The sequence below is a fragment of the Ambystoma mexicanum genome, chromosome 6p (genome assembly GCF_040938575.1).
Source record: "Ambystoma mexicanum isolate Mex_15411 chromosome 6p, UKY_AmexF1_1, whole genome shotgun sequence".
NCBI classification, from domain to species: Eukaryota; Metazoa; Chordata; class Amphibia; order Caudata; family Ambystomatidae; genus Ambystoma; species Ambystoma mexicanum.
In genome coordinates this window covers 1,070,142,893-1,070,166,333 of record NC_090935.1, presented here as the reverse complement: position 1 = coordinate 1,070,166,333, position 23,441 = coordinate 1,070,142,893, and the positions used below count along the sequence as shown (strand labels likewise).

Sequence of the window (23,441 nt, the reverse complement as noted above, 5' to 3'; positions counted from 1 at the left end):
CTCTTTCCACTTGCAGCTCCCTTTCTCGCATGTGTACAATCTGAATGACGCAAGGCCTAGTAAGATTGTTTGTCTTGTCTTCCCTGCCTTGTCGCACATAGAAACACTTGTGTGCAGGCACATTATAAATGACTTATCATATCATATCTCCCTGCAATAGTAATTCAGCCAAACATCACCACTAATCAGACTATGCCCATCTTCCCCCCTTATATTGCTACCACGTTGGCCAATTTATACCTCACTATGTTCCTTGTTATCTAGTATTCCCTACAGCCACAAGCAATGAAATAAAATGGAATTGCACGGGGATATCTTTCCCAAGCAATCTTGCCTCGTTAGACCTCAATGTATTACCCCAGTCGAGGAGTGTTGCCACGTTGCTTAAGTGGAATTCTATGAACCATACATTCCCAGAACACACCATTCAACCATGTGAGGAAGAGGCTCTAGTCCCAGAAACGAAGCATGCCAAGGTGAAGAGGATGGTTTTCAGAGCAGCTCTTAGCAGCCCCTTTGTCTGATTTGCGTTGCAGCCTATTCTGTGCAAATTCTAATCAAGTCACAGATGGCATTTATTTGTCTGTCCTCCGCCTTACTAACTTACTCCAAGAGACCACGAGCAGATTCTTCATTCTTGTAGATCTGAAAGCATCGCACGATAGTTTGAAGACAGACATGTAACCAACATGTTGCAGCTGTGCTTACTTTGGTGCGTTGTCATAAAGAAACAAGTCCCTTATTTGCACAACATTGTATCATTTAGAATTTGATACATCAAAAACGGTTTCATGAAAAATAATAATCAAACAAATTAAATGAACATGCTCCTTCTTTGGAGTTTGTAGTTTTAACCTGAGTAGTCATTAAACATTGTCACATTTTGGTAAAAATAAAGTGTCGCAATTCGCACACTACAAAAAACATTTGATTAATTACATCTACATTTCCCCATGTAACCATTTCACTCGGACAACCCATTGTCAAAAACTCTACTGTTTTTTTCTGTTTGTTATTATTTATCATCAGTACCACCTTTGTGAACTTGGACGGTATACACCTCATTGTCCTATTTCTCCAAAGGATCCATAGCATTGCTCGGTAGCAGGTCCTTTTTCTATCTTTGTGAAAGTGAGTTTATAATCCGCGATATCAGCCATAAAATCTCTGAAGACATAATGCCCGGGGCTGGTCTAAGCAGCCAGCTACTCAATTCATAAAGCCCAAGCGAAGCAAGAGCCTTTATCGTGGTCAAGGAGTCATTACTACCCTGTGCTTCCTGCCAAACAGGTGATTATTGCAAATAACAGCATAGGCTAATGTCCCTGGGGCAAATGGCCAGTGTGAAATAACAGGATACAGTAGCTATCCAATCACCACCAAGAAAATGGATGCTGGGGCTGTACATCAAGCCCTTCTTAGATGTCGAAGGCAGGCAAGAGCAGGGAATGGGGAGCAGGGTGTGCATTTAAAATGTTGAATCAATAATTTCGAATGCATGAATTTCGAAAATAATTATGTCGAAAAAAAAAAATGTCGTTTTTTTTTATTTTTATTTGAAATGTTTTTGGGGGGTTTGGCTAGTAAAAAAAGGGTTATTAAAAAAAAAACAAGGGGTTGGGGGAATCCCCCCCCTTTAAAAAAACAAAAGAAATCAACATTTTCTTTCGACATTATTGATTCGAAATGAATGCATTCGAAATTATTGAATTCGAAAATATCACTATAAACCTGGGAGCAGGGATCCGGAGGCGAGCCTCTGGCAACAAAGAGGCATCAGCAGCCTGGAAGGTTCAGGTAAGAAAGGGGTATTTTGGAGGATATATGATGATGGAACAGAGGTGTATGGCGGGAGTGATAGGAAGAAAGGGAGTTGAGAGACGAAGGGCTGATGTGACCAGCTTTCAGCGTTCTCTAAATGAAGTCATGCGTTTCGGCAACCTGATTGTATGCCATACTTGTCTAGGGTGCTAATACACTTTATTTTCATGAACAAGGACCTATGTTCAGCTAAGTTTAATTGACCATTTTTTTCTCTTATCACCTCTTTCCTGAATTTGGTCAATAGTAACCAAATCCTTTCCTGCTTCAGTTGTGTGAATGGATCATGCTACTGTGTAATCATGTTACAAATGATGTATCTAACCAGCATCTAAAGATTACATTGTATACTTTTGCTGTTCTACTGACAGTGCTCCTTTAACATATCTTCTTCTTCCTTTAATATTTTTTTTTTTTTTTTGTTTTACTTTGTGTGCTATCAAAATTAAATTGATTTTACAAAGGTTGTTAATTCGTAATTGTGTCCATTATTGTTTGTGGTTGTGTGTGGTTCTGTTTCTAATTTCCTTGGTTCTTTATACTTTATTACTTTAATTTGATAATTTCTTTCTTTATTTCTTTGTTACTTTACTTCTTTATTTTTTCCTGTATTCCGGTCGCTGTGTCTGCTTCTGTCCTTAGGATGTTGGATTTGTGTTTTTCAAGCATTTTTCCAAAGCAGCTTCTAGGATTGTAGTTGTTGCTATCGTCCAGCGGGTTTTTTCCCACTTAGGAGGCGGCACCACCAAGTATCCTCCTCTCGGAGGACGAAGGATTCCAGGAGCGGGGTTAAGTATGCTTTCCTGAGATAGACGGTTTTCGGGCATGTCATCAAAAGATGTCTTATTGTTTCGATTTCAGCAGTATTCTTGCAAAGACGGCACTTGTTCGTGTTTGATAGCCCTCTTAAAGCTCTTATCTCGTTTGTATGCAAGAGGTTTAGCCTGGCCCTTAGGAAGATGTTTCTTCTTCGTTTGTCCGGAAAGCATGTGAAGACTTGGTAGATTTCATTTAGTTTTTTGGGTTGGATGGGTAAATGGCCAAGGAGCTTATTGGCAGCTGCTTTTTCCAATGTATCAATCCAGTCAAGCTCTTGGAGCTTCTTCTTCACCCGCATTGGATTTCGGGTTAGATCGTTCTCATCGCATCCGATCTTTAACAGAGAGGCTTTCTGTTTGAGCACCCATTTTGCAAGGATTTCGCTTCTCCCTGTAGTTGTTTCATTTTTAAGCATATTATATTGTGGAGCGGAGTCTGGCATAATGATTTTTCTAAAAAGGGCCATCTCATTCCAATCGACAGTTGCCTTCAGTGACAGCAGTCCCAGTTCCCTTCGAATTGCTGGTAGGGATGTCGATTTCGGAAGGTGTAGCAGTTCTCGCCAGAAATAGGCTTCCAATTGTGGCCAGATGTTTGGCGGAATAGTTGGCATACCTTCTCCTCCATATGTTATTGATGGAACAAATTTTCCTTTGTAATATTTTATTACAGGCAACAAAGAAAATCGGCCAAATTTTCTGTCTAGGGCCTTTGCCAGGGAGGATAATTTCCGTGTCTTTTCCCATAGGTTCGATTGCATACTTGTCTCTCTTTCGGAGGAGTCAATCATAACCCCCAAGTATTTAAAGTACCTGGTCCACTTTTATGGAGTCTATCGACCAGTGGTTAGGTTTTTGGTTTGGTTTAGTTGTTCTTTCAAGAACCAGGATTTTGGTTTTCTCTTTATTGATCAGCAAATTGTTCTTAGTTACATAAGTGTTCAAAGTATCCAACTGCCGTTGAAGACCGATCGAGGTCTGATCTATCAGGATAATGTCATCAGCATAAAGCAGCCTCGGAATTTCTGTGCCCCCTAGTTTTGGTGGAAAAGTTCTGGGCTGGTCTTCGGAGTATTTTAGGTCGCCGAGGAAGGCCGTGAAGAGGGCCGGAGCCAGAGGGCAACCCTGCTTTACGCCTCTTTCAGTTGTAATTTCTTCTGACAGGGTACCGGTCTGATTTAACTTTACTCTGATAGATGTTTTTGCATGTAGTGCAATAATAGGTTCAAGAATCTTGTCGGGGCACTTCCATCTTTTTAGCTTCGCCCATAATAGGTCTCAATCGATCATGTCAAAGGCCTGAGTCAGGTCCACAAATGCCAGATAGATCTTTTTATCTTTTTTCCTTGCCAGATTTTTTAAAATGCTTATGAGCATGATGTTTATTGTTGTTCCAACGTTTTTTGTGAAACCTGCTTGCAACGGGTCATAACATGACAAATCTTTTGCTCACTTTTGGAAACTTGTGAGCAGGTAAGAGCCGTAGATTTTCCCTATTGTATCTAATAGGGCGATCGGTCGATAATTTGATGGATCGGATCTTTCTCCCTTCTTGAAAATTGTTACCACCGTTGCTGATGACCATGAGCTAGGAAACGATTTTGAACGACAGATTTCTTTGAAGAGTATGCTGATAAAAGATGCCCATGGTTCTTGGTTTGTTTTTAGATCGAAATTTGATATCCCATCAGGACCAGGCGCTCTTGAAGTGGTTAAAGTCTGTATTGCTTTTTCAATGTCCTCTTTGTCCGAGTAGTCTTCCCACAGTGTACTACTCCAGGTGTAGGTACAAGTTTGAATCGAGTGAGTCAGAGGTTTCTTGAAAAGCGTAGTAAAATGTTGTATCCAGCGTTCTTCGCTTACTGCATTTGTTGTTGCTGCGATTGAAGGATTTCCTGCCCCCTTTACAAGGGTCCAAAACTCACGAGAATTTTTTCCATTAACCTTTTTTAACATTAGTTCGGCGTCTTGCTGATAGAGGTCAGCTCTGTGGAATTTTAACCATCCATTATATTTTTTGGTCTCCTCTTTAAATTGCCTTTTCAGCGATTGTGAGTTTGTCTTTTGGGCTTGTCGTTTGAGTTTTCTAAGTGCTCTTTTTTTGTAACCAGGAGTTTGTTGTATTGGTGTGAGCCTTGTGGGGCTTTACTGGTTGTTTTTGAATAGTCACTTTGAAATGGGATCAAGAGGGGTTGATAGTCTATTGTGTGCTGGCTTTTGTTTTTTTCTTCACCAGCAAGTTTTTGCCTGTAAAATTCAGCAAGTTCCACAATCCGGTCTTTTGTCATCCTTAGCCGGTTTCCTTGGTTGTTTATTTCGACCCTTGTTTCCATAGTTGTTTTTGAGGAGTTGTCAGACAGCCAAGTTGTTTCCACGATATTATGGTCACTTGCTTTTGCTCGTATCACGCTGAAAGATGTTAGGAGGTTTAGCAGGGGTTCAGAAGTAAAGATATAATCTATTGTGGCATTTTGATGAGCACTTTCCCATGTCAGTATTTGTTGCGCGTTTGTTGACTTTTGGGCTGCGTTGTATATGTGCCTCGAGTCCATCAATTTCACCCATTTTTGTCCTCTTGAGTCTCCCCGATGCGGGACAAGACGCGTTTAGATCACCACAAATCGCAATCATCGTGATTTCTGTGTTTGCTTGAATGTCATCGATCTCAGCTTCGATCATCCTCAGGAATCTCTCGTCTGAGATTCCTTTCGGGTTCCAATATACTGTTATTACAGCCAATGTTGACTTTAAAGACGTTTTACTTGTCGGGTCTTTTCTTGACCATTCCACTTGAATTGATAGATGACTTTGGGAAAATTAGCATTTTTTGGTTATCTCAAGGCCAGAGCCGCTTTTTACAGCTATTAGCAAACCTGCGGACGGTCGGCCTATGACAGCTTTTTTGGCTGGTGCAATTTCGAGTGAGTATCCATCTATCGCTGGAGCTTCTGCTAGCCAAGTTTCTTGGAGAGCCACAATATCAAATTGCCCAAGGTTTGTATCTCCATTCGTTGTTAGGTGTTTAAATCCCCTGGTGTTCCATGATCCAAATTTCAGTGAGGCTACATCTTTTGTTTGAGTTGGAGTTTCAGATGTTGTATGCCTCACTTCTGACTGCTATTTGCTAGAATTTGAAAATGAAGGTTTTGGCAGCCATGCCCAAAGTTGTTTAATTGGTCCAACAGGGGTTTTGCTATTTGTTTTAGTTAAGGATAGAGGAAGCTTTGCGTGATGAATTGTGGGAAGCTTTTTTCCCAGGTCTATTTTGGAACTTCTTAGATTAGGCTCCGTTTGCGATGGATTAGTGCACCTTCGTTCTTCTGGCCGCAATATCTCCGCAGAGTTTAGTCGTGGATGTTTTATCGGGAAGGCTTCGTTTTTCGTTGATTGATGGTGGCGAATATGGTCTTGCTGCCTGATGTTATCCCGAAGGTTCTCTGGCAACCTTTCTCGTTGGTTTTTTGCTGGAGCTCGCTTTGACTTTGTGTATTCAGTGATGATTAGTCCTAATTTTGAGAGGATTTCAGAGTCTCTGTTGGATATAAACGAGTTAGAGGACTCCTTTATATGAATAAAAGCTTTAGCTTTTCTAGCAATGTGGTATGGTTCCACGAGCGTGATTTCCTTCGGGGTTAAACGTTTGAGGTCTTTGGTGTTTTTCAGAATCTTCATAATAGTGCTTCTATTCAAGGTTAGCGATTCCCTGTTTGTTTCGGATTGTTCCAGTTTTAGAATTATTCCATTATTGCTCTTACGGGGAGAACTGTGATCTAATCTGTTTCTGTCCCATGGTCTGTTGTCTTTGATCTTGTCTTGATGAGATTGATGTCTTTGCTTTTTCATTTCTGCCGGCCCTTGTGGTTCCGGTTTGTCTTTAGAAGTTCTATACCTGAAGGATGATTGTTCTAGTTTACTTTTTTGCAGAGCTTCTTTCTGGAGAAGGTCTGAGCACGAGAGAGTTTGAGTAGTATTAGTTGAACTCTTTCTTCTGCGTTTTTTTGATTGTTTATCTTTTTCAAAAGAGCATATCGATGTTGGTTTGCATGCTCTTGGGGGAATTTTATCTCGTGTTTCTGGCGAAAGATGGAGGGTAATATTCATTGCGCTTTGATCCGCTAAAAAATCTTCAGCAGTTCTTGGAGATTTTTTTATTTTATTTGCAGACTTTTCACCAAAGTTAGATGAACTTTTCTGGTGATCGAATGCCAGGTAATTTTGTTTTTCGTTGGAAGCTCTTTTTATACTGTTATCAGGAGAATTTAAGTGGTCAATGATGATGCATGTTTGATCATATTGGCTTCGTTCGACAGCAGAGGTTTTTGGACCTGCCTGTGGTTTTCTGTTTTCTTCGTTAGCTGAGATTTCTTGAATGCCAGAAAATACAAATTGAACTGGTCCTTGTTGAGAATCAGTTTGTGTATGAACGCAAGCGCTCTTTAGTTTGGGAGCCGCCCTTGCTGTATTGTTCGTTTTAGGACTTGAAGTTGCTAAGTTGAAACAATTTTTAGGTGTTTGGGGACTCTTTTCTTTTGCAGTGATGAAGCCCTCGATGAAAATCAGCTTCGTGTGCAACATAGCTAATAACATAGTGTGGTCTCTCATTGTCTCATTGAGAGACTCGTAAAGTTTACCAAATGGTGATAAACCAATTGTTATAGCCGACATTATCGTCGTTAGGTCTGTTTTTTTTGTAAAGGATTCATTCTGCCTTCCAGAATAATCAGGTTGGTTTCTGTTTGATGCCTCAAAGGAGGAGTCTTGAGGAACCCTCTGTTCCTGCTGGTGGTTCGTTTCTCGAGGCTCTCGTACGAAATGAGGAAGAGAAGATCTTCCCGCCGGTCTATGTGCGCCGTAAAGTAGCCAATCTGCGTCTGCGGATATTCTAGGATGGTGGGACAATGAGGCTTTAGATTTAATAAAGACTTCCGGGTGGTCTGGCGTAAAAGTTATTTGATTGCTGAGGGAGGCGGAATCTAAGCTTTCACCAACTTTTTTTGATTCGTTGGGCCGTGGCGGGACGGTGACTTCAGCTCCCCGGTCCTTGTTTAAGGGCGATTGGAGTGGGTGGGTCGTAGTTGGAGACCCCAAAAAAGGGGGGGTACAACCAACCCCTTCTCAGCATTCATCTCGCTTGGCGCGGACTCATTTGCGCATATTTCAGCTGAGTTTTCTTCTGTGATTTTCGGAGTCCTGCTGGGTTTTAGGATTGGTGCAGTCTTTCTTGTTTTCACTACGGGTTGTACATCGATCAGGGCATCAAGCATCTCATCATCAGTGAGTTCCGTAAGCACATCGTGCTTTCTTTTCCCTTGTCTAGCGAAAAGTTCTTTTATGGAGTTGCAGATCCTGGTTTTGGGGGTAACATCCTCAAGCGCTCTTTGTTGTGTTTTATTCATTTGGCCAGTTTTTTTGGCATTTATTTGTCCTATGTTTTTTTTTTTGTAGTTTTTGATGTTACTTGACTCTCCATTGGGTCTCTGGGAACTTGTCTTTTTCTTTGTCAGAAGCCCGAGTTTAGGGTCTGGGATGAATTCCCATTCCTCAGCTGAGTCCGGCGTTTTGTCCTCGTATTGGGCTGCAGTGCCGCTAGTCTCCTCCGGGGGAGCTAGTCTGTCCGGGCTGGCGCCGAACGCGCCTGCGCAAGGGCAGCCGACCGGAGAATCACCCCTCGGGCGAATCGACCCGGAGGTACCACCGTCCCCGAGGCCGCCCGCGTGCACCTGTGCGCAGATCCCCACCGCCGGCTGGGGTGCCGCCACCCCACCACGGAATCGAGGCGGGTCCTCCGTCTCTGGCGCCGACCTTCCCGCCTGAGCCGCGTCGTGGGAAGAGGAACCCGCCAAACCCCGAAGAGCCGCCTGCTCAGTGCAAGCTTCCACGGTAAGTGGGAGGTCTTGTGTTATGCAGCAATTTGTTTGTTCGGGTTGTTTAGTTGGTTTTGCCTGTTGCTCTACGGCCTCTTCCTGGTTGAGCCTATGCACCTGTGGAGACTTTTCCCTCATGGTCGGTCCTCCGACTGGCCGCACTGGGATGCCTACGACACTTGGCAAGGGCTGGGCTGGGTTTTCGGGCTGAGTATTCGGAACCTTTCCCGCATTTTCAGCACTTCCCGCGTTGTTCTCTTTGGTCAGAGAGGCGGTTATGTGCTGCTTTGTGGCTAGAGCTTCGACCTCATGACTCACTCCTCGGGTTTTAGATTTTTGTTGATTCGTGACTTCCGTGAGGGGGATGTGAGTTTTAGCCACACATGATTGGCCCTTTTTAGATGATTTCTGAGTGGTCACTGCCGCTTTTTTCTGATGCTGAGACCCGGCTGATGTGATGGTTGGGCAGGTGCCCATCAAGGTGGTGTTTATAGGCAATAAAGCCTGAGTTCTGAGTTTGACCGGGTGTTTTGAGGAAAATGGAGGACTTGAGGGCAGTTGGAGTTTCCGTGAGCTTCTAAGGCGCATGTTTTCTTCTTCTTCTATGCCCTTGCTGGAAATATTTAAAGTGCCTGGTTGGTGGAAGTCAGAGGTTGTCGCCATGTCTCTGCCAGTCCTGGCAGGGACTGCAGAGACTGCAACTGACTCTGCTCTGACTCCGCGGCCGCTCCGCGGTGTATCTGGGTATTTGTATTCTTCTTCCTGTAGTAGACAGTGAGAACAGACTCGGAAAGTAGAGGAGCAAATGAAAAGTCCGACCTGCAGAGACTGCAACTGACTCTGCTCTGACTCCGCGGCCGCTCCGCGGTGTATCTGGGTATTTGTATTCTTCTTCCTGTAGTAGACAGTGAGAACAGACTCGGAAAGTAGAGGAGCAAATGAAAAGTCCGACCTGCAGAGACTGCAACCGAAACTGCTCTGACTCCGCCTTCCTTTAATAATGATATTATTCTTTTCTGAAGGATTTGCTTATGACAAACTCCCGTTTTCCTTATTCATCTCTGGTTTGACAAGTTGCGCCAGAGTCCATTCTGGGCATAAGTAAGACATGGACAGGTCCAATGCGCTCTCAAGCAACAGCACGTTGGCTTTTAGAAATATTACAAAAGCAATCACGTTTCTTCTTCTTATTCAATCTTGACTTGTGAAGATCCAGCTTGCTTGCATTGGTACAAACCGCAATCATTGCCCAGGTGTATGTGGGTTTTTAACTTTCCCTAATGTCTGTCAATGTTTCCACTCTCATAACATGATATATTACACAAATATATAACATAGATTTAAGTACTGCACAAAGCATACACCTCGGTGAAACACACAATAATCATGTCTTATTCATTAATTAACATGAACAGATTAACATGTTATTACACTCGCACAGAAAAATGCTATGCAACCCTTCATTTTCTGTGCATTTAATCAAATGACATCCCACACTCCCTATTTTAAATCCCCCCTTGGAGCTTCTACTGCTTGATAAAAGATGTATGCATTTGCTAATTCGGTTAATTCTGTATGCATACATATAGCGATAATACTTGTCTTAGTCTAATAAAACACACCATAAATTTAAAAAAGGGATAGCATTTTCCTTTTGGATACAATCAGCAAACTCATTAAAGCGAAGCAACTTACCATCTCTTCTGTTGAGCCGCGCAAAGCCAGGGCTGTGGCTGTTGGAGAGCTCTGATGAGCTGCTGAAAGATGACTGAGGCAAGGCCGAAATCAGCTGATCATCACAATTATCTGTAAGAGGAGCAATCATGTCATAGTCATTCTGTGGATTGGAATTCCGTTGACATTAAATGCGGAAGAATGAAGGCGACATGTACATGCTACTAGTTCTTCTGCATGCAGACTTCCTGAAATGTCATTACTTTAGTCATATTGGAATCAAATTGTTGGCTGATCGCCTTGTGTTTGATCTTATGCCTTATCAACATACATCAAGTCATAGTTCGCGGTCACTCACTTCTCCCTATGTGGAAACAGAATATGTGTTTATAAGCATATCCCACGCATTGAGTAATTAGTCGCTGCTACTGTATGCAGCAGATGTGGCTTTGTTATACCTGCTCTGGTACTTGTAGCATGATCTTGGGTAGATTGAACGTGATTGACTGGTCTGTTAATTTCTCAATATCAATCGAAGGAATAGCCACGATAATCAAATATGGGCACATGACTCTGTTCACATTAACATACCTGGATAACTAAAAGGGGCGCTGTAGTACAACATCACTTAATTCCTGATCGCCTTCTATTGTATTTCCATAGAAGCAAGCTGTTTTTTTTTTTAAATGTAATTTTAAAAGTGTATAGAATGCAAAAGACCTAGCCTAAACACAGCGAGGTACTATACAAAAGCATAAAAAATACAAGTACTAAAGAAACATAATTTGCATAAGATACCTGTAATACAACTCAAACAAAATCAACAAATTCACACTAAACAATGCAAGTCGTAGAACCCTGAAACCAATAATAAACACTGAGACTTGGCTAGAGATGGACATTGTTTTTTAGAGCCTTTCGAATATACACAGGTGAGGCGTTCATGCTCGAGGAGCTGCTGATGAGAAAGCCTGTGCTGAGAGGCGGCGTGTTTAAAAATGTGGAATGCCCACCAATGCTATGCCTGCACTTCCCGTACAATTAATTCCACCAGAAATGTGCAATGTATTGGCTAAATAATTGTGATACCCCCAACACCACCCCTTTATTGGAACTGCCACAGATTTTGAAAAGTGGATAAGAAGGCCATGAAGAGTAATGACGATTGCCCAATCTATAGCGCATGGTAATCTTGATATCTTAAAGGCAAGCATTATGCTTTACTTTCTTTTATTACTGCAACTCAACACTTCAAACTTGTAACTTTTAAACCCAACACATTTTGCTTTACTGAAGTCGAAACTGAAGAAAACCCAAAAGGGGTCCAAAATATTAGGATTTTAAGAGTTCGAACAAACTATAAATCTCCATAAGCCTCTTGAGTCTGGTAGTCCTGAGGCTACATCAAAGCACCTATCAGTGAACGATCCTCCGCATAAATAGTTTCCCACTCAGGTCCTTTCCTCTTTCTTTTGGTAGAAAAACACTGCCCGAACTTTGAATGAAACTTTCAAACATCAGACTGCCCTGTAACCTAGCCATTAGACTTCTCTCCACTACTAGGACTACAACTCTTGCAGATGGTGCCAACAAAGCAGGCTGGTGGAGAAGTCTAACAGGCCAACTTCACTTCTCTTGTGTCTCAAGTTGTCTTCTGTTAATCCGCTAGGGACAGATGTGTATACAATCATGAGGGTGGGAATACGCTTAAATGTGTACATTTCTAAACTCTTTGAAAATGCCCACCTCTGCATATTCAGGGTGGAATATAATGCTCGACTCTGTATCTTTAATAGAATCAAGACTACCCTGTGCTATAGCATTCGCTAGCTTCATTCGATGTCAATACAGGAGGCGAGCATTATGCTGGTTCAAAGCTGTCTACCACTCTGTTTGCTATCTGAAAGACAGGTTTAAAGTAAAAGGTCTTAAAGGTGATCTTGATAGACCAATCTTCTGATTTCATGATATCTTGTAGGGGAACCCCTGCAGAAAAGGCCCTGTAAGCCATTGCACCCCTTGCACAATGTGTGCCAAACTTAGATAAGTCTATGCCTGCCCAATTCATAACTTCTATGACCCATCTAGCAATCGTGGCTGTAGCTGTAGCTACCACGAGATATGGCTTCCTATACAGTATGAGGAGTTGAATCACCTCTGCTGGCCTCACACTGACTGTGGCTAGATTGTAATCCTTTATACACTGGGCTACGCATAACTTGTTATTGTCTGCAAAGTAAGGATAAGATATTATTCTGGAATCGCACTTTGTCTGCTTTGCTATGCTTCTGGGTAGAATATTTTCCTGTCTACTTCTAGAGCCTTGATATCGGAGAACCTCCTACATGCTACCAGACAGAGGAGCATCACCCGTTTTCCTGAAAGTCGAGATCATGAAAGACTGCTATTGTCTGGCCATCGGAGGAACAACTGAAAAACCTGAGTTCCAGTCTGCTATGACATTATGTTCTCCCGGTAAGTATTCTGCTGTTAATACTATGCGATGTTGCAGGCAGTGGTGCCAAAAATCCTTTGCTAATTCCGCTAGCATCCTGGAAGTGGTCCCTCTTAACATGTTGTTGTGCTGCACCTCCGATATGTTGTCCATCTTGAGGAAGATGAAACAACTGGCTCTGTCTTCGGTGAAGGCTCATACAGCAAAGGACACAACCGGTTTAACTATTCGTGAAAAGGTGAAGGGGTAGCAGAAGCAGACAATTTAGAGCAAGCAATCAATCAGTGCTCAATGCCATTGAGACAGTGCCTCTGTACATTCAAAAGTGCTTGTCAAATATATACATCTCTGCATCTACATTCACCCAAGTACCTGGCAGAAATTCATTCTTTATGGAGGTTCTAGGGAACTTGAAAGCAAAAAAGAATGTGCAGTAAAAATCCTTACATGAAATACAGCTCATACTCAAAGGTAGTTAAACTCCTGATGTGACCAAGGAGTCTGGATCCTTCATCCTTCAAAGTTGCATGGGGCACAAAATATAACCTCATTTTTGAGAAACATCTGAACATCTTCCTTTTCAAGTAACACCTCACAGAGAGGTGGCATACCTCAAGTTATGGCCATTGTGGTCGACCCTGCAATTTCCCACTCTTGTGGAAGGCCCAGGCATCCACCCATTCCTGTCCTGGCTCTTCACCATTGTAGCAACATTGCCCAGTATCCCTGCCCTTCTCTGTGTCTTTTGAGGTTCATCATCATGAATGCTATTAGCTGTGTTACTGATTTCCTATGCCTGGTCTCCCTGCTTTCTACTCCTTTAAGTTACTTCAATCTGTTCTTCTTCCACTGCACTCCTCCTTCCTTCTCTTGACAGCCTCCTGACCAGGACCACCTTAGAGACTGTTTAGACATCTGTCAGTAATGGCAAAGATAATGAAACAACCCTCATCTGTGAGGTGGGATTGAAATGGCTGGTGAGAAGAGTGGTAAGGGAATTAGGTTACTAAAGCAAAACTAAATTATGCAGATAGTCATGGAGGTAAGCTCCAGGATCATCATGTGGGATAGAAAAGAGGTTCATCTGTGAGGTCGAATAGGGATGTCAACCAACAGTAAGCTATGGTAGCAATGCACTGGTAACGTAGGAACGTACTGACATAGCCACCAACACAAGTGTGCTGCTCCACAGAAACTTAATTCTCTGCTCTCACTGCCTGTGACTCATTTTTCCTTTCCACCTTCATGCTCCTGACATTTAGTCATTTTGCCAGTTGGTCTTAGAGCCAGAGTCTCACTCTTCATTCAGCAATGCACATGGAATAGCCCATAAACACACATGCAAAGTGTCTCCTAGTGGCCATCGCTGTAAGTTAACCACACTTTCCTTCTCCGCACACATCTCTGACATCTCTAAAAAGTAAAATTTCCTACTGCACCTCCTTATAGGTACTCTACCTTTCCTCTTCTTCCCCCAGAAACTCACTGTCTCCAAGCTCTTGTTCTCTCTAGGTTGGACTATTGTAACACCCTTTTTCTAAATCTACCTGCCTCCACTCTCTGCCCTTAACAGCTAATCCAGAATAGGACTGTGAGACTTGTCCTTGACCTCAGGCTCTGGTATTGTACCTCTCCAGCACTGAAATCCCTTCATTGGCTCCCAGTGGATGCAAGGATTATATTTAAAACCCTCTGTATTGTCCACAAGGCTTTCTGTGACCTGGGTCCAAAATACCTTTAACTATCCATCCGTAAATACCTTCCCTCTTGAGCCCTTTGCTCCTCTACTTTCAACTCCCTCAGGGGCAGTCGTTTTTTCAAAGAAACAAGCCGGGGGTAGATCCCTGTCATCAGTGGAGGCCTCCCTTTGGAACAGCCTCCTGGCCACCTTGTAAACTTGAGGAGAACCATCTTGGGTTCTGGAAGCACCTCAAGACCTTCCTCTTCGCTTCTGCCTTTGCCCCTCCCCTGCTGATCTGTTTTTCTCTCTTGACACCATGCTCCCGTCCACCCATTGTCCTTTGGGCCCAGGTGCCTGCTCACCCTCCTGCACTGCCTCCCGAGCCACCCCTTGCACTGGGAACTGTATCTGTACCCATACAATCCCACATTTTTCTTCTGCACTTATCAGATTTACCCTATCTGACAAATTACGCACTTGCCTATGCCTGTATTTATTTTATTTATTTTTGTTATTATTTGTTTATTGCTCTTATTATTTATTTTGTTCTCTCCTTTGTGCCGCACTCTCCACTCCTCACCCTTCCTCGCACTTTGCCCCTTTTCCCTTTTCCATGCACTTGCACGTTCATAATGTCACTGGGCCTAGTAAGATCGTTGTTTTTATTCTCCCTTGTTCCCCTCCCTTTGTTTGGTCGTGCTCTGAAACACCTGTGTATTGAGTGCAATATACATATAATATCATATCATATCATATCATAACCACCATATCAGAGCTACACAACAATGCACTATGGGGATGAAAACTAGCTCAAAATCTTGCTTTTTGTTTGATTGCAAATTGTCATTTTCTAATCAAATGAGACAATTCTGTTGACAGTGAATGCTGTTGACAGTGAATGGTAAAATGCATATATGCTGTTCCCCTGTGATCATATTTGCTGATGAAATGTTTATAAATATTTCCTGTCTACTTTTTTATGCATAGCCTAGCAGCAACAGAACCTGTATCTGCAATGACTTTTCTATCTATTATATGTAAACGTTATGTTGCTGTTATTAAATGTAAATTATACATGTAATTTGCCTGCTTTCCTCATCACTATCTGTACATGGCAGTGCAACAACCCTTAATATTAAAGCACACTTTTCCAAAAAGTAATATGCATATTTCAGCATTTGTCAAAAAGGAAATTGTCATGTAAATGTAATAGCAATAGGTTTTGTGGGTGACTGAACCTGTATCACAGCACAAAAGAGAAGGCAACATAATGGTTTTCTTAACACAAATGAAAGGATTTTGTATACAGCATCTACATGCAACCACTTAAGGTAGTAATAGGGACACGGATCGCTTTATTTTCAGACAGGCCTTACTCATAATGCATCATCAATTAGATGCCAGTGCTATTACCATAGTCCTATCTTGCACAGCAAATCACACATTTGATTGAAACACAATTGTACATGAATTTCTTGAAATTGACTTAGTTATCTTAGTTATCTTCAACGTATTATGAGTCAACATTAAAAAAACATTGTCACCTCAATGATGTCATATGTATGATGCACCTTTCATTGGCAATGGGTTATATATATATATATATATCAGTTATATTGAGAATGGTTCTGCTGGCATTATGATTGATAGGCTACTAATAACAGAACTAAATATATTTTTAGACCACATTTCTTTCATTATCAGGAGCATTTAATCCAGTTATGCAGATCATTGCAGATTATTGCAACAGCAAATGCATGTAAAAGAGCATCAGCCATGGTTGACCCTATGTGTCTGCTTTTATGCACCTACTTTATTGCACATTTGGCACTTCATTCAAAACATAAAGTTAAGACATGCTGGAGTTAAAATACCTTTAAGCCAGCTGTATGACTGAAAATGTTATGTTAGATATAATATATTGTCATTGATAAGTGGAGTTAAATAATAGGCAGAATAAATAAAATGTATAAGTACTGGAAAATGTTTAAAATGATACAAAAATGTAAAATGTTTACATTTCCTCCCTCTTCCCTTCCACACTCCCAACACCTATGTATTGCAAGAGTTGTCTTGACTCACTTTGGTTTTCACCATCTCCGACCTGTTGCCAACGTTTGGATTTGACTTTATGGACACTTTGACTTTGGTACTTCACCTTCTCAACTCTCATGCTCGACCTCCCTCGAGCTTGTACTCAGGTTGGCCCGTAATCATGGTGTCCCCATCGTCTTTTTGAGTCCTTGCCTACATTCTCTGTTCCCTGCAACAATGTGGGTTTTATGTACCTCGGCAACTGTATTTCGCGTGCCCCTCTGTCTCTCTCCTCTTTTTCACATTGTTTTTCTCTGTTCTATACTCCTCTCCCTTCTCCCTCTCTCTTCCCACCCTCCTTTGTTTTTTTTTCTTTGCACTTACTCTATCAGAATTGTCCCTGGACCTAGTATGATAGCAATCATTGTTTGTTTCTTCCCCCCCTTCCTGCACTATCTGAAATGTCGCCAGGCCTAGTATGATAGTCGCTTGTTTTGTTACTCTCCCACCTTTCTCCTCCCCTCTCCCTCACCTCTTGTAAATTTCCGGCTCTAAAAGAAATGTTATCAGGCCTAATACGGTAGTCGCCTGTCTGCTTCCTATTTCCTTCCTCTGTGTCTTAGCACTTACACTATCTGAAATGTTGCAAGGCCAGTACAATAGTTAATTTCACAATCTTATTGTTCATGGCCTTGTAAGAATGTCATTGTATTTTCTCTTGCTCCCTGCTTTGCCTTGTAGCGCTTTGACAGGATTCGGCCGTAAAGACCGAATCCAATTTGCCCTTCCACCAAAAGACCTAAAACACATACCACCAAAAGTTTGAGCTACAAAAAGTTCGAACCTTTTGTGGTATGTATGTTTTGGTGGGGTAGGTAAAAAACAAAAAATCTAAGGCTGCGAGGGCTGCGGGGTGTCTTCCGCAACAACCCGCTCACTATACTATACAGTATAGTAGGCAGAATAGTGAGCGAGCATTGCAGGGGACTCCCCCGCAGCTGCCCAAAAAAAAAAAAAAAGAAAGATAAGGACCCTCGGGCGCCAGTTCCCGATCACAGAAGTGAAAGGGAACCAGCGTCACAGGGACACCGCACTTCGAGTTGAAAGGTAAGTAGGGTGGTGTTGGTGTGTTGGGGGTGTGGGCAGCGGTGTGGGTGTGGGCAGGGGTTAGGTTTTGGGGTTGTTTTACAAGGAATGTCTGCATGAGAAATGTACAAACATTTATGTATATCGTACATTTCTCATGCAGTCATTTACGTCGCTGACCTTTCCGCCACGGTAAAACAACACCAATTCGCTTTGAAACACATTGTGTATAGGCGCTATATAAATAAACTATCATATCATATCATAGGAGATTATTTAACTAAAGAACTCTGGAACTCACACCTATTCAGGGAGATCAGAGTTGGGATTATACTGTTATTAAAGACAGATGTTATTCTGCACCTTCGGACCCCTGCCAGAATGTATTGCAATGTTTTTAATTGAAGCAAATGGTCATGGCCAAGCAGAACCAACAGACACTCAACTCAAACCAAGGTTTCAAATTTCAAGGGTCTTTAGTAAACAGCACAACAATACCAAGGAATTCTGTAAGACCAGTTAAACAAGGTGGATAACTTAAAAAAACTTTCCAAATCAGTCTTATTGTAGGTCCATAATACATCGTTCCTTCCCTCTTAGGTTCCACCAACTGACAGTGAAAGAGTAACTCATATTCTTGTGGGTTTGGCATCTTTCTTGGCTCATGTGGTCAATCACTGTTTTTTTTTCAGTGCACATCTCATGACGTCACTCTCTTTAGAGTGTGAAGTCATCACCACACTTGTTGCTCAGAACTGTCTACACTTGGGCCAACTGCTAAATGCCAGTGAATCTTTGTCAAGATCATGCTGGCCCTGGGAGCCGACATGCATATCCTTCTTTCTTCTCTGCTGGTCGACCATCATTTCCTTATGTTAATACCCTTCCATGCCTGCTGGATTGCCTATCTGTCATCCTCAATGGCATGCACTGTTCTCCTCCTCGCCTCCACTCCTCTACTTGTTACTTCCTATCTCTCCCCTTGCTTCCTTGCCAGCCCAACTGGTTCTCCTCCTTACCTCGTTTTCAGGGTCCTAGTGCCTGCTGCCTTCATTCTCTAGCTCCCCTGGCTTAGATGTTGCTTATGCCACCCTCCTCTTGCACTCTCCTTCACCTCCTACACTTTGCAGGGTCTTTTCTCTGTATTGCTTCTTTTGCCATCCTCCACATCTAATGTTGTCCTCTTTCCTCTACTTCTCCTTCTTCACCTCTTCCTTTTCTGAGCTTTTCATCACTTCCTCTGTACCTCTCACCTTCTCTGCTGTACATTCCACCAATTCCATATCTTCACTCCTCCTTCTCTCTTGCCTCCATCTCCTTTGTAACTTTACCACTGGACAGACACATATTCTCCAGCTCAATCTGCTTCAGACTCCTAACTCTTAACTAATTGTTTTTTTTTTTACTCCAGTTGGCCACCCCATGTGCACTGTGATAGACTGATACTTTTAAGTCGGGGGTTGCACATTGTGCACACCCTGTGAACGGCTGTCATGAAACTGGACTATGAGACCCACAGCTGATTCCTATGTCTGTGCATCCTCAATCCTTTGACAAATGTTTTAAATGTGGGGTCTGCCTAATGGTTTTTACTTGCTCAGCATCTCTGCCGGCTTTACCTTGTCTTTGTCCATTGCTTTCCTTCAGGGAAGCTCTCACAGATTTGCTTTTGCTCACAGCTTCTTCTAATAGCAACTCCTGAGCCCGAGTGAGGAACCACTGTGCAGGGAATCTTTATTCAAGTTCAAGCTACACCGAGTCAGATTTGTGTCTAAGTGTTGTCTTTATTTCAGTTGCAGTCGAGATGCATTCAATGTTCATTAATTGCTGTCTCACTTGTTCCCTTTTCCCTCTCTCCTTTTGTTTCAACAAGGAGCATGTATATTCATAATACAGATGTATTAATATTAATCAATGATTCATTGTCAACCTGTTATTATGTAAACTAGTATTGGTCACCATGGGTTCTGATCAAACTTTAGACACACTTTTCAGGTGAATTACTGCCTTTCATAGCCTTGACAAAGAGCCTCTTATGGGTCACATGGGTAGAAACACGTGTTGGCTGCCTTGTATACCAATATAGGTGCAGATTACAGAAATTGTGCGCAGGTGCAACTGCAAAGTTGCACGATATTAGCAGTAGGGCAAAGTTTACCCTATTTATAAAAACAGTGGGACACATTAGAAAACCATTACACCAGGACAAGTGCAGTTTGGCATATTAAAAGCACCAGGGCAAACATTTCCCTCATGCAAAAAAGATGCATTTTCACTACATTTTTGCACAAGGGCAAAGTTTGCCCTACTGTTTTGCCCTGACACAAAAATGCATCAAAAATATCTCTTTTTGCACTAGGGCAAAACTGCTTAAAGTCATAGATGATCCAGGCACTGCTCATGGACCCAATATTGAAGGGGGTACTACTTGCGAGCCTCAAACATGCCAATTTCATCCTACATTATGAAAAAAGCCAAAGTGGCAAGTGTCTGTGGAATTTATTAGTCCATTAGCCGATTCCACAATGGCTGCATGGTCTTTGCAAAGATCCTTTCACAAAACGCCTCAAGAGAGTGCTTTATTTAGGAAAGATTGTTTGGCACGTTAATAAAAATGAAGTAAACCATACTTACAAAACTTCCCCTTGTCTGTATTTAGAACTCGGTACATGAAAGTTCATTTGAACTGTTTGCCTACTTTAGAAGTGATTGGCCCAAACGTAAAATCCCTAGAGAATTAAAAGCTTGCAGAGTATGCAAAAATCAGTTTATTGAAACTTTTTATCACGTAATTATTGAATGCCCGGCATAAATGTTGCTGAGGATAAACTATCATGGTTTGTTTGTATCCTTTACCTCAAATGTTATATCACACGTGATTGGGGAAAAGCTTATGAATGGTGGACAGGTATTTTCAATATTAGCTTTGGTAAGGTTGCAAATGGATATTTTTAAACTAGCGTACAAAGCTTTGCTCAGGATGATACCTTGGGCTGCCGGGCCGTTAACCCCCGTTCCAACGCCATAGCGAGGAAAGACGGAACATAACTCTGGTTCTACGCTAATGACCTTCACTTGGTTCTAAATAATGTAGCACCCTCCCTGAGTGCCCTTATACAGATCATTGAGAAGTTTGTTACAATATCAGACTATATGGCCAACTGGAGAAAATCAGAGATCCCCTTGTATCTGCTTAATGCCAAAGAAAAATCTGTGAGACGTGCACTTTAAATTAAATTATGCCGGAAGAGCTTGAAGTACATTTGCCAAGGATGCAAGCAGAGGTGATGGACAACTGGTGAATTAATATTGTAACATAATGTATTTCCAACATTGCTCAGCGATCAAGCTGTTCGTTTGGAGCAAAATCAATTTAATCAAAATAATCATTGTGCCAAAGGAAAGTTATGTCCCATATATGCTCCCTTTGTTTGGGCCATGTGAGATATTAGAAGAATGAAAAATCTAGTCTGAGCATTCATTTGGAACAGGATGTCAATATCCGTTGACTTGAGGAAACGTCAGTTGACATTGCTTCACAAAGACCACGCTTGACATTGTCAAGTGTGAATAGGAGCAAGCTTAATGTGCTTATGGATGTGATCCATATTTGATTGTAGAATACTCTATATGGCAGAATCCATTAATAACTCTAGTGGTTAAGCCACTTCCGTAGCCAAACTGGTATCTGACATGCATAAAATATGTTACGCAGGCTGTGGTAGCGGCCATGTAGTAATGCTTAAGTTGCTCAACCCATAGTAAGAGACATTTTTGGGTGGCTTTTAAGTTTGCCCCCAAGATGAATCCTCACAAAACTTTGCAGAAAAGTATATGGCCCTATCAGATTGATTCTGCAATGTGTGGCGAGGTTTCGTGCGAGGGGTGAAATGTTATAGGCAGGGTCCCAAAATGTGTGTTTTTCTTCCTATAGAAGCAATGGAAAAAAAAGTTGCTCATGCCTACAACCGAAACCGATTGATGGATTTTCACCAAATGTGTGACAGGAGCAGCAGCTTGGTCCCAAAAGTGTGCTTTTGTATATTTGGTGTAAATCCGTTCAGTAGTTTTTCATTTTTTTTTTTAAAACAGGCAAAAAGTAATTAAAAGAAATTAGTGATATCTGAGTTTGGTCCGTAGACTCACTTCCCTGTTCGGTCTGCGGACGGGTCTTTGATTCGCCCAGGAGACGGGCGTGATATCCACCGACATCGGATGCCCCAGCTTGTTGATAAGTGAAAAGCGTGAGGTGCGTCATATTTTTGGGAAATGCCGGCATGTTGGATTCGCAGACAGCACCCATTGTCCATGGACAACTCAGTTAAAACATATTAAAAAACACTCTGAAACAATCTGCGGGGTGATGACGGGTGATGAGGATTGGATATGGCCTAAAAAGCCAATAAATTCGCAGTTTTCTACCTTTGAAGTTCGCAAACAGTTCAGAATATTCCTGTGATGGCATCCATACATATTTTTGCATTAAAGGGTTGGTGACAAGTAGTTTTTTTTGTTGTAAAAAGCTGTTTTTGGATGACATATAGGTTTGGTGCCACTCAATGAAACTGTATGACTTTTTTAATATTATTCTAGACATGATCTTGAAAGGTTCTGCAAAGTTTGGTGATGTTTTGACAAGAGGGAAAAAGATTAGGGGGGGGCAAAATATTTGAAAGGCTTATACAATTGGTGCCATTTTACAAAATCTGCACAACTGTTTGCAAAAATATTTAAGTGCCAGATTTGAAAGTTGTTGTAAAGACTGGTAGGAATTTGTGAAGAGGGGGCAAAATTAGAGGGGGGTTCAATATTTTTAGATGGGTTATAGCTTTGTTGCTGTTTGACGAATGTGCCCAGAAGATTTCAGAAAGATTATAGGTTGAATCCTGAATTTTTCTGCAAAGTCTGAATGTATTGTGTCAACTGGGAGTAAAGTTATCAGACTATTTTATGTACATACGTTTTGAAACTTTGCAAATGGGTCTGTTTTTTTATTTTTTGAAAAGTGTCATAATGTAAGTACAAGAAATAGTGATATCCCATTGGTGACTAAGGTATACCGGTAGCCATGGGAAGTGGCCAGATTGTGTGACCATGACTCAGATGATCTGGCTACTGGCCATGACAATGAGGCAATGGCAATGGGGTTAAAGTGGGCATGGCCACCAGGGACTGGCTGTGTGGTGAGGTTTTTCAAAATTGGGATAGGTTTGAATGGGAAATGGCTAACATTCTGTCTGTGGTTACAGCCCAAAGTGCTGCATAGGATTGAATCAACAGATTGCTGTGACTATTGCTGCATATACTCCGAGACAATGCTAATCAGCAGATAATTACCAAGCACGCCAAACCAGGTTCACATGTAGTGACCAGGCCATCCCTTGAAATCATTACCCACCCACATTTGCGACCATAGTGTAATAAGATATTGCGATTGTATGCTGGACTCATTTCCACCACCTTGCAGTCATGACTTGCCCACAAGCCACATACCCTGATAAAGACTCTATAGAGAAAAAGTAAGTGTCGGCTAAGTTCTAACAATAAATATAGTATCAAGAATGGTTTTGAAGACTGCCTCATTATGACAACAGTTACTTATTGAATAACACAGTGCATAGGTCAACATGGCTCACTCTCCTATTTGAAACCTAACACATGAAGAAGGAAGGGCACCTTCATAAAAGAACCCCATCACCAGCAGCAGGGTAAGATGAAGCACACTGACCCATTCTACCACACTGCAATTACTTGATAATTGTCTACTCTAATTTGGTTATTGGGGCATGCAACATGTTTTAACCCTGTGGTTGAATGGGAAGAAATATTTTGCTTGTGGCTACAGCCTGAAATGCTGTACTGAATGACAACAAACCTGCATGAGGAGCATCAACAGGAACCTGAAAGCATGGTTTTGCAAATCTGTTTTGTGTTTAATTTTAATTCCAAAGTGTCCAAATATAAGCACCAAAATTAGTAATATAAGATCAGTGCATGGACAATGGGCC

General features: G+C 41.8%; 1 protein-coding gene across 1 annotated transcript in view; it reads right to left on the bottom strand.

The window, feature by feature from the left end:
- LOC138510185 (contactin-associated protein-like 4) overlaps positions 1-23,441 on the bottom strand; it is a 2,554,874-nt gene that overhangs the window by 2,149,777 nt on the left and 381,656 nt on the right. Inside the window, exon 2 of the mRNA XM_069625670.1 lies at positions 10,199-10,309. Coding sequence (XP_069481771.1) covers positions 10,199-10,309 — 111 coding nt within the window. The remainder of the gene's footprint in view (positions 1-10,198; positions 10,310-23,441) is intronic.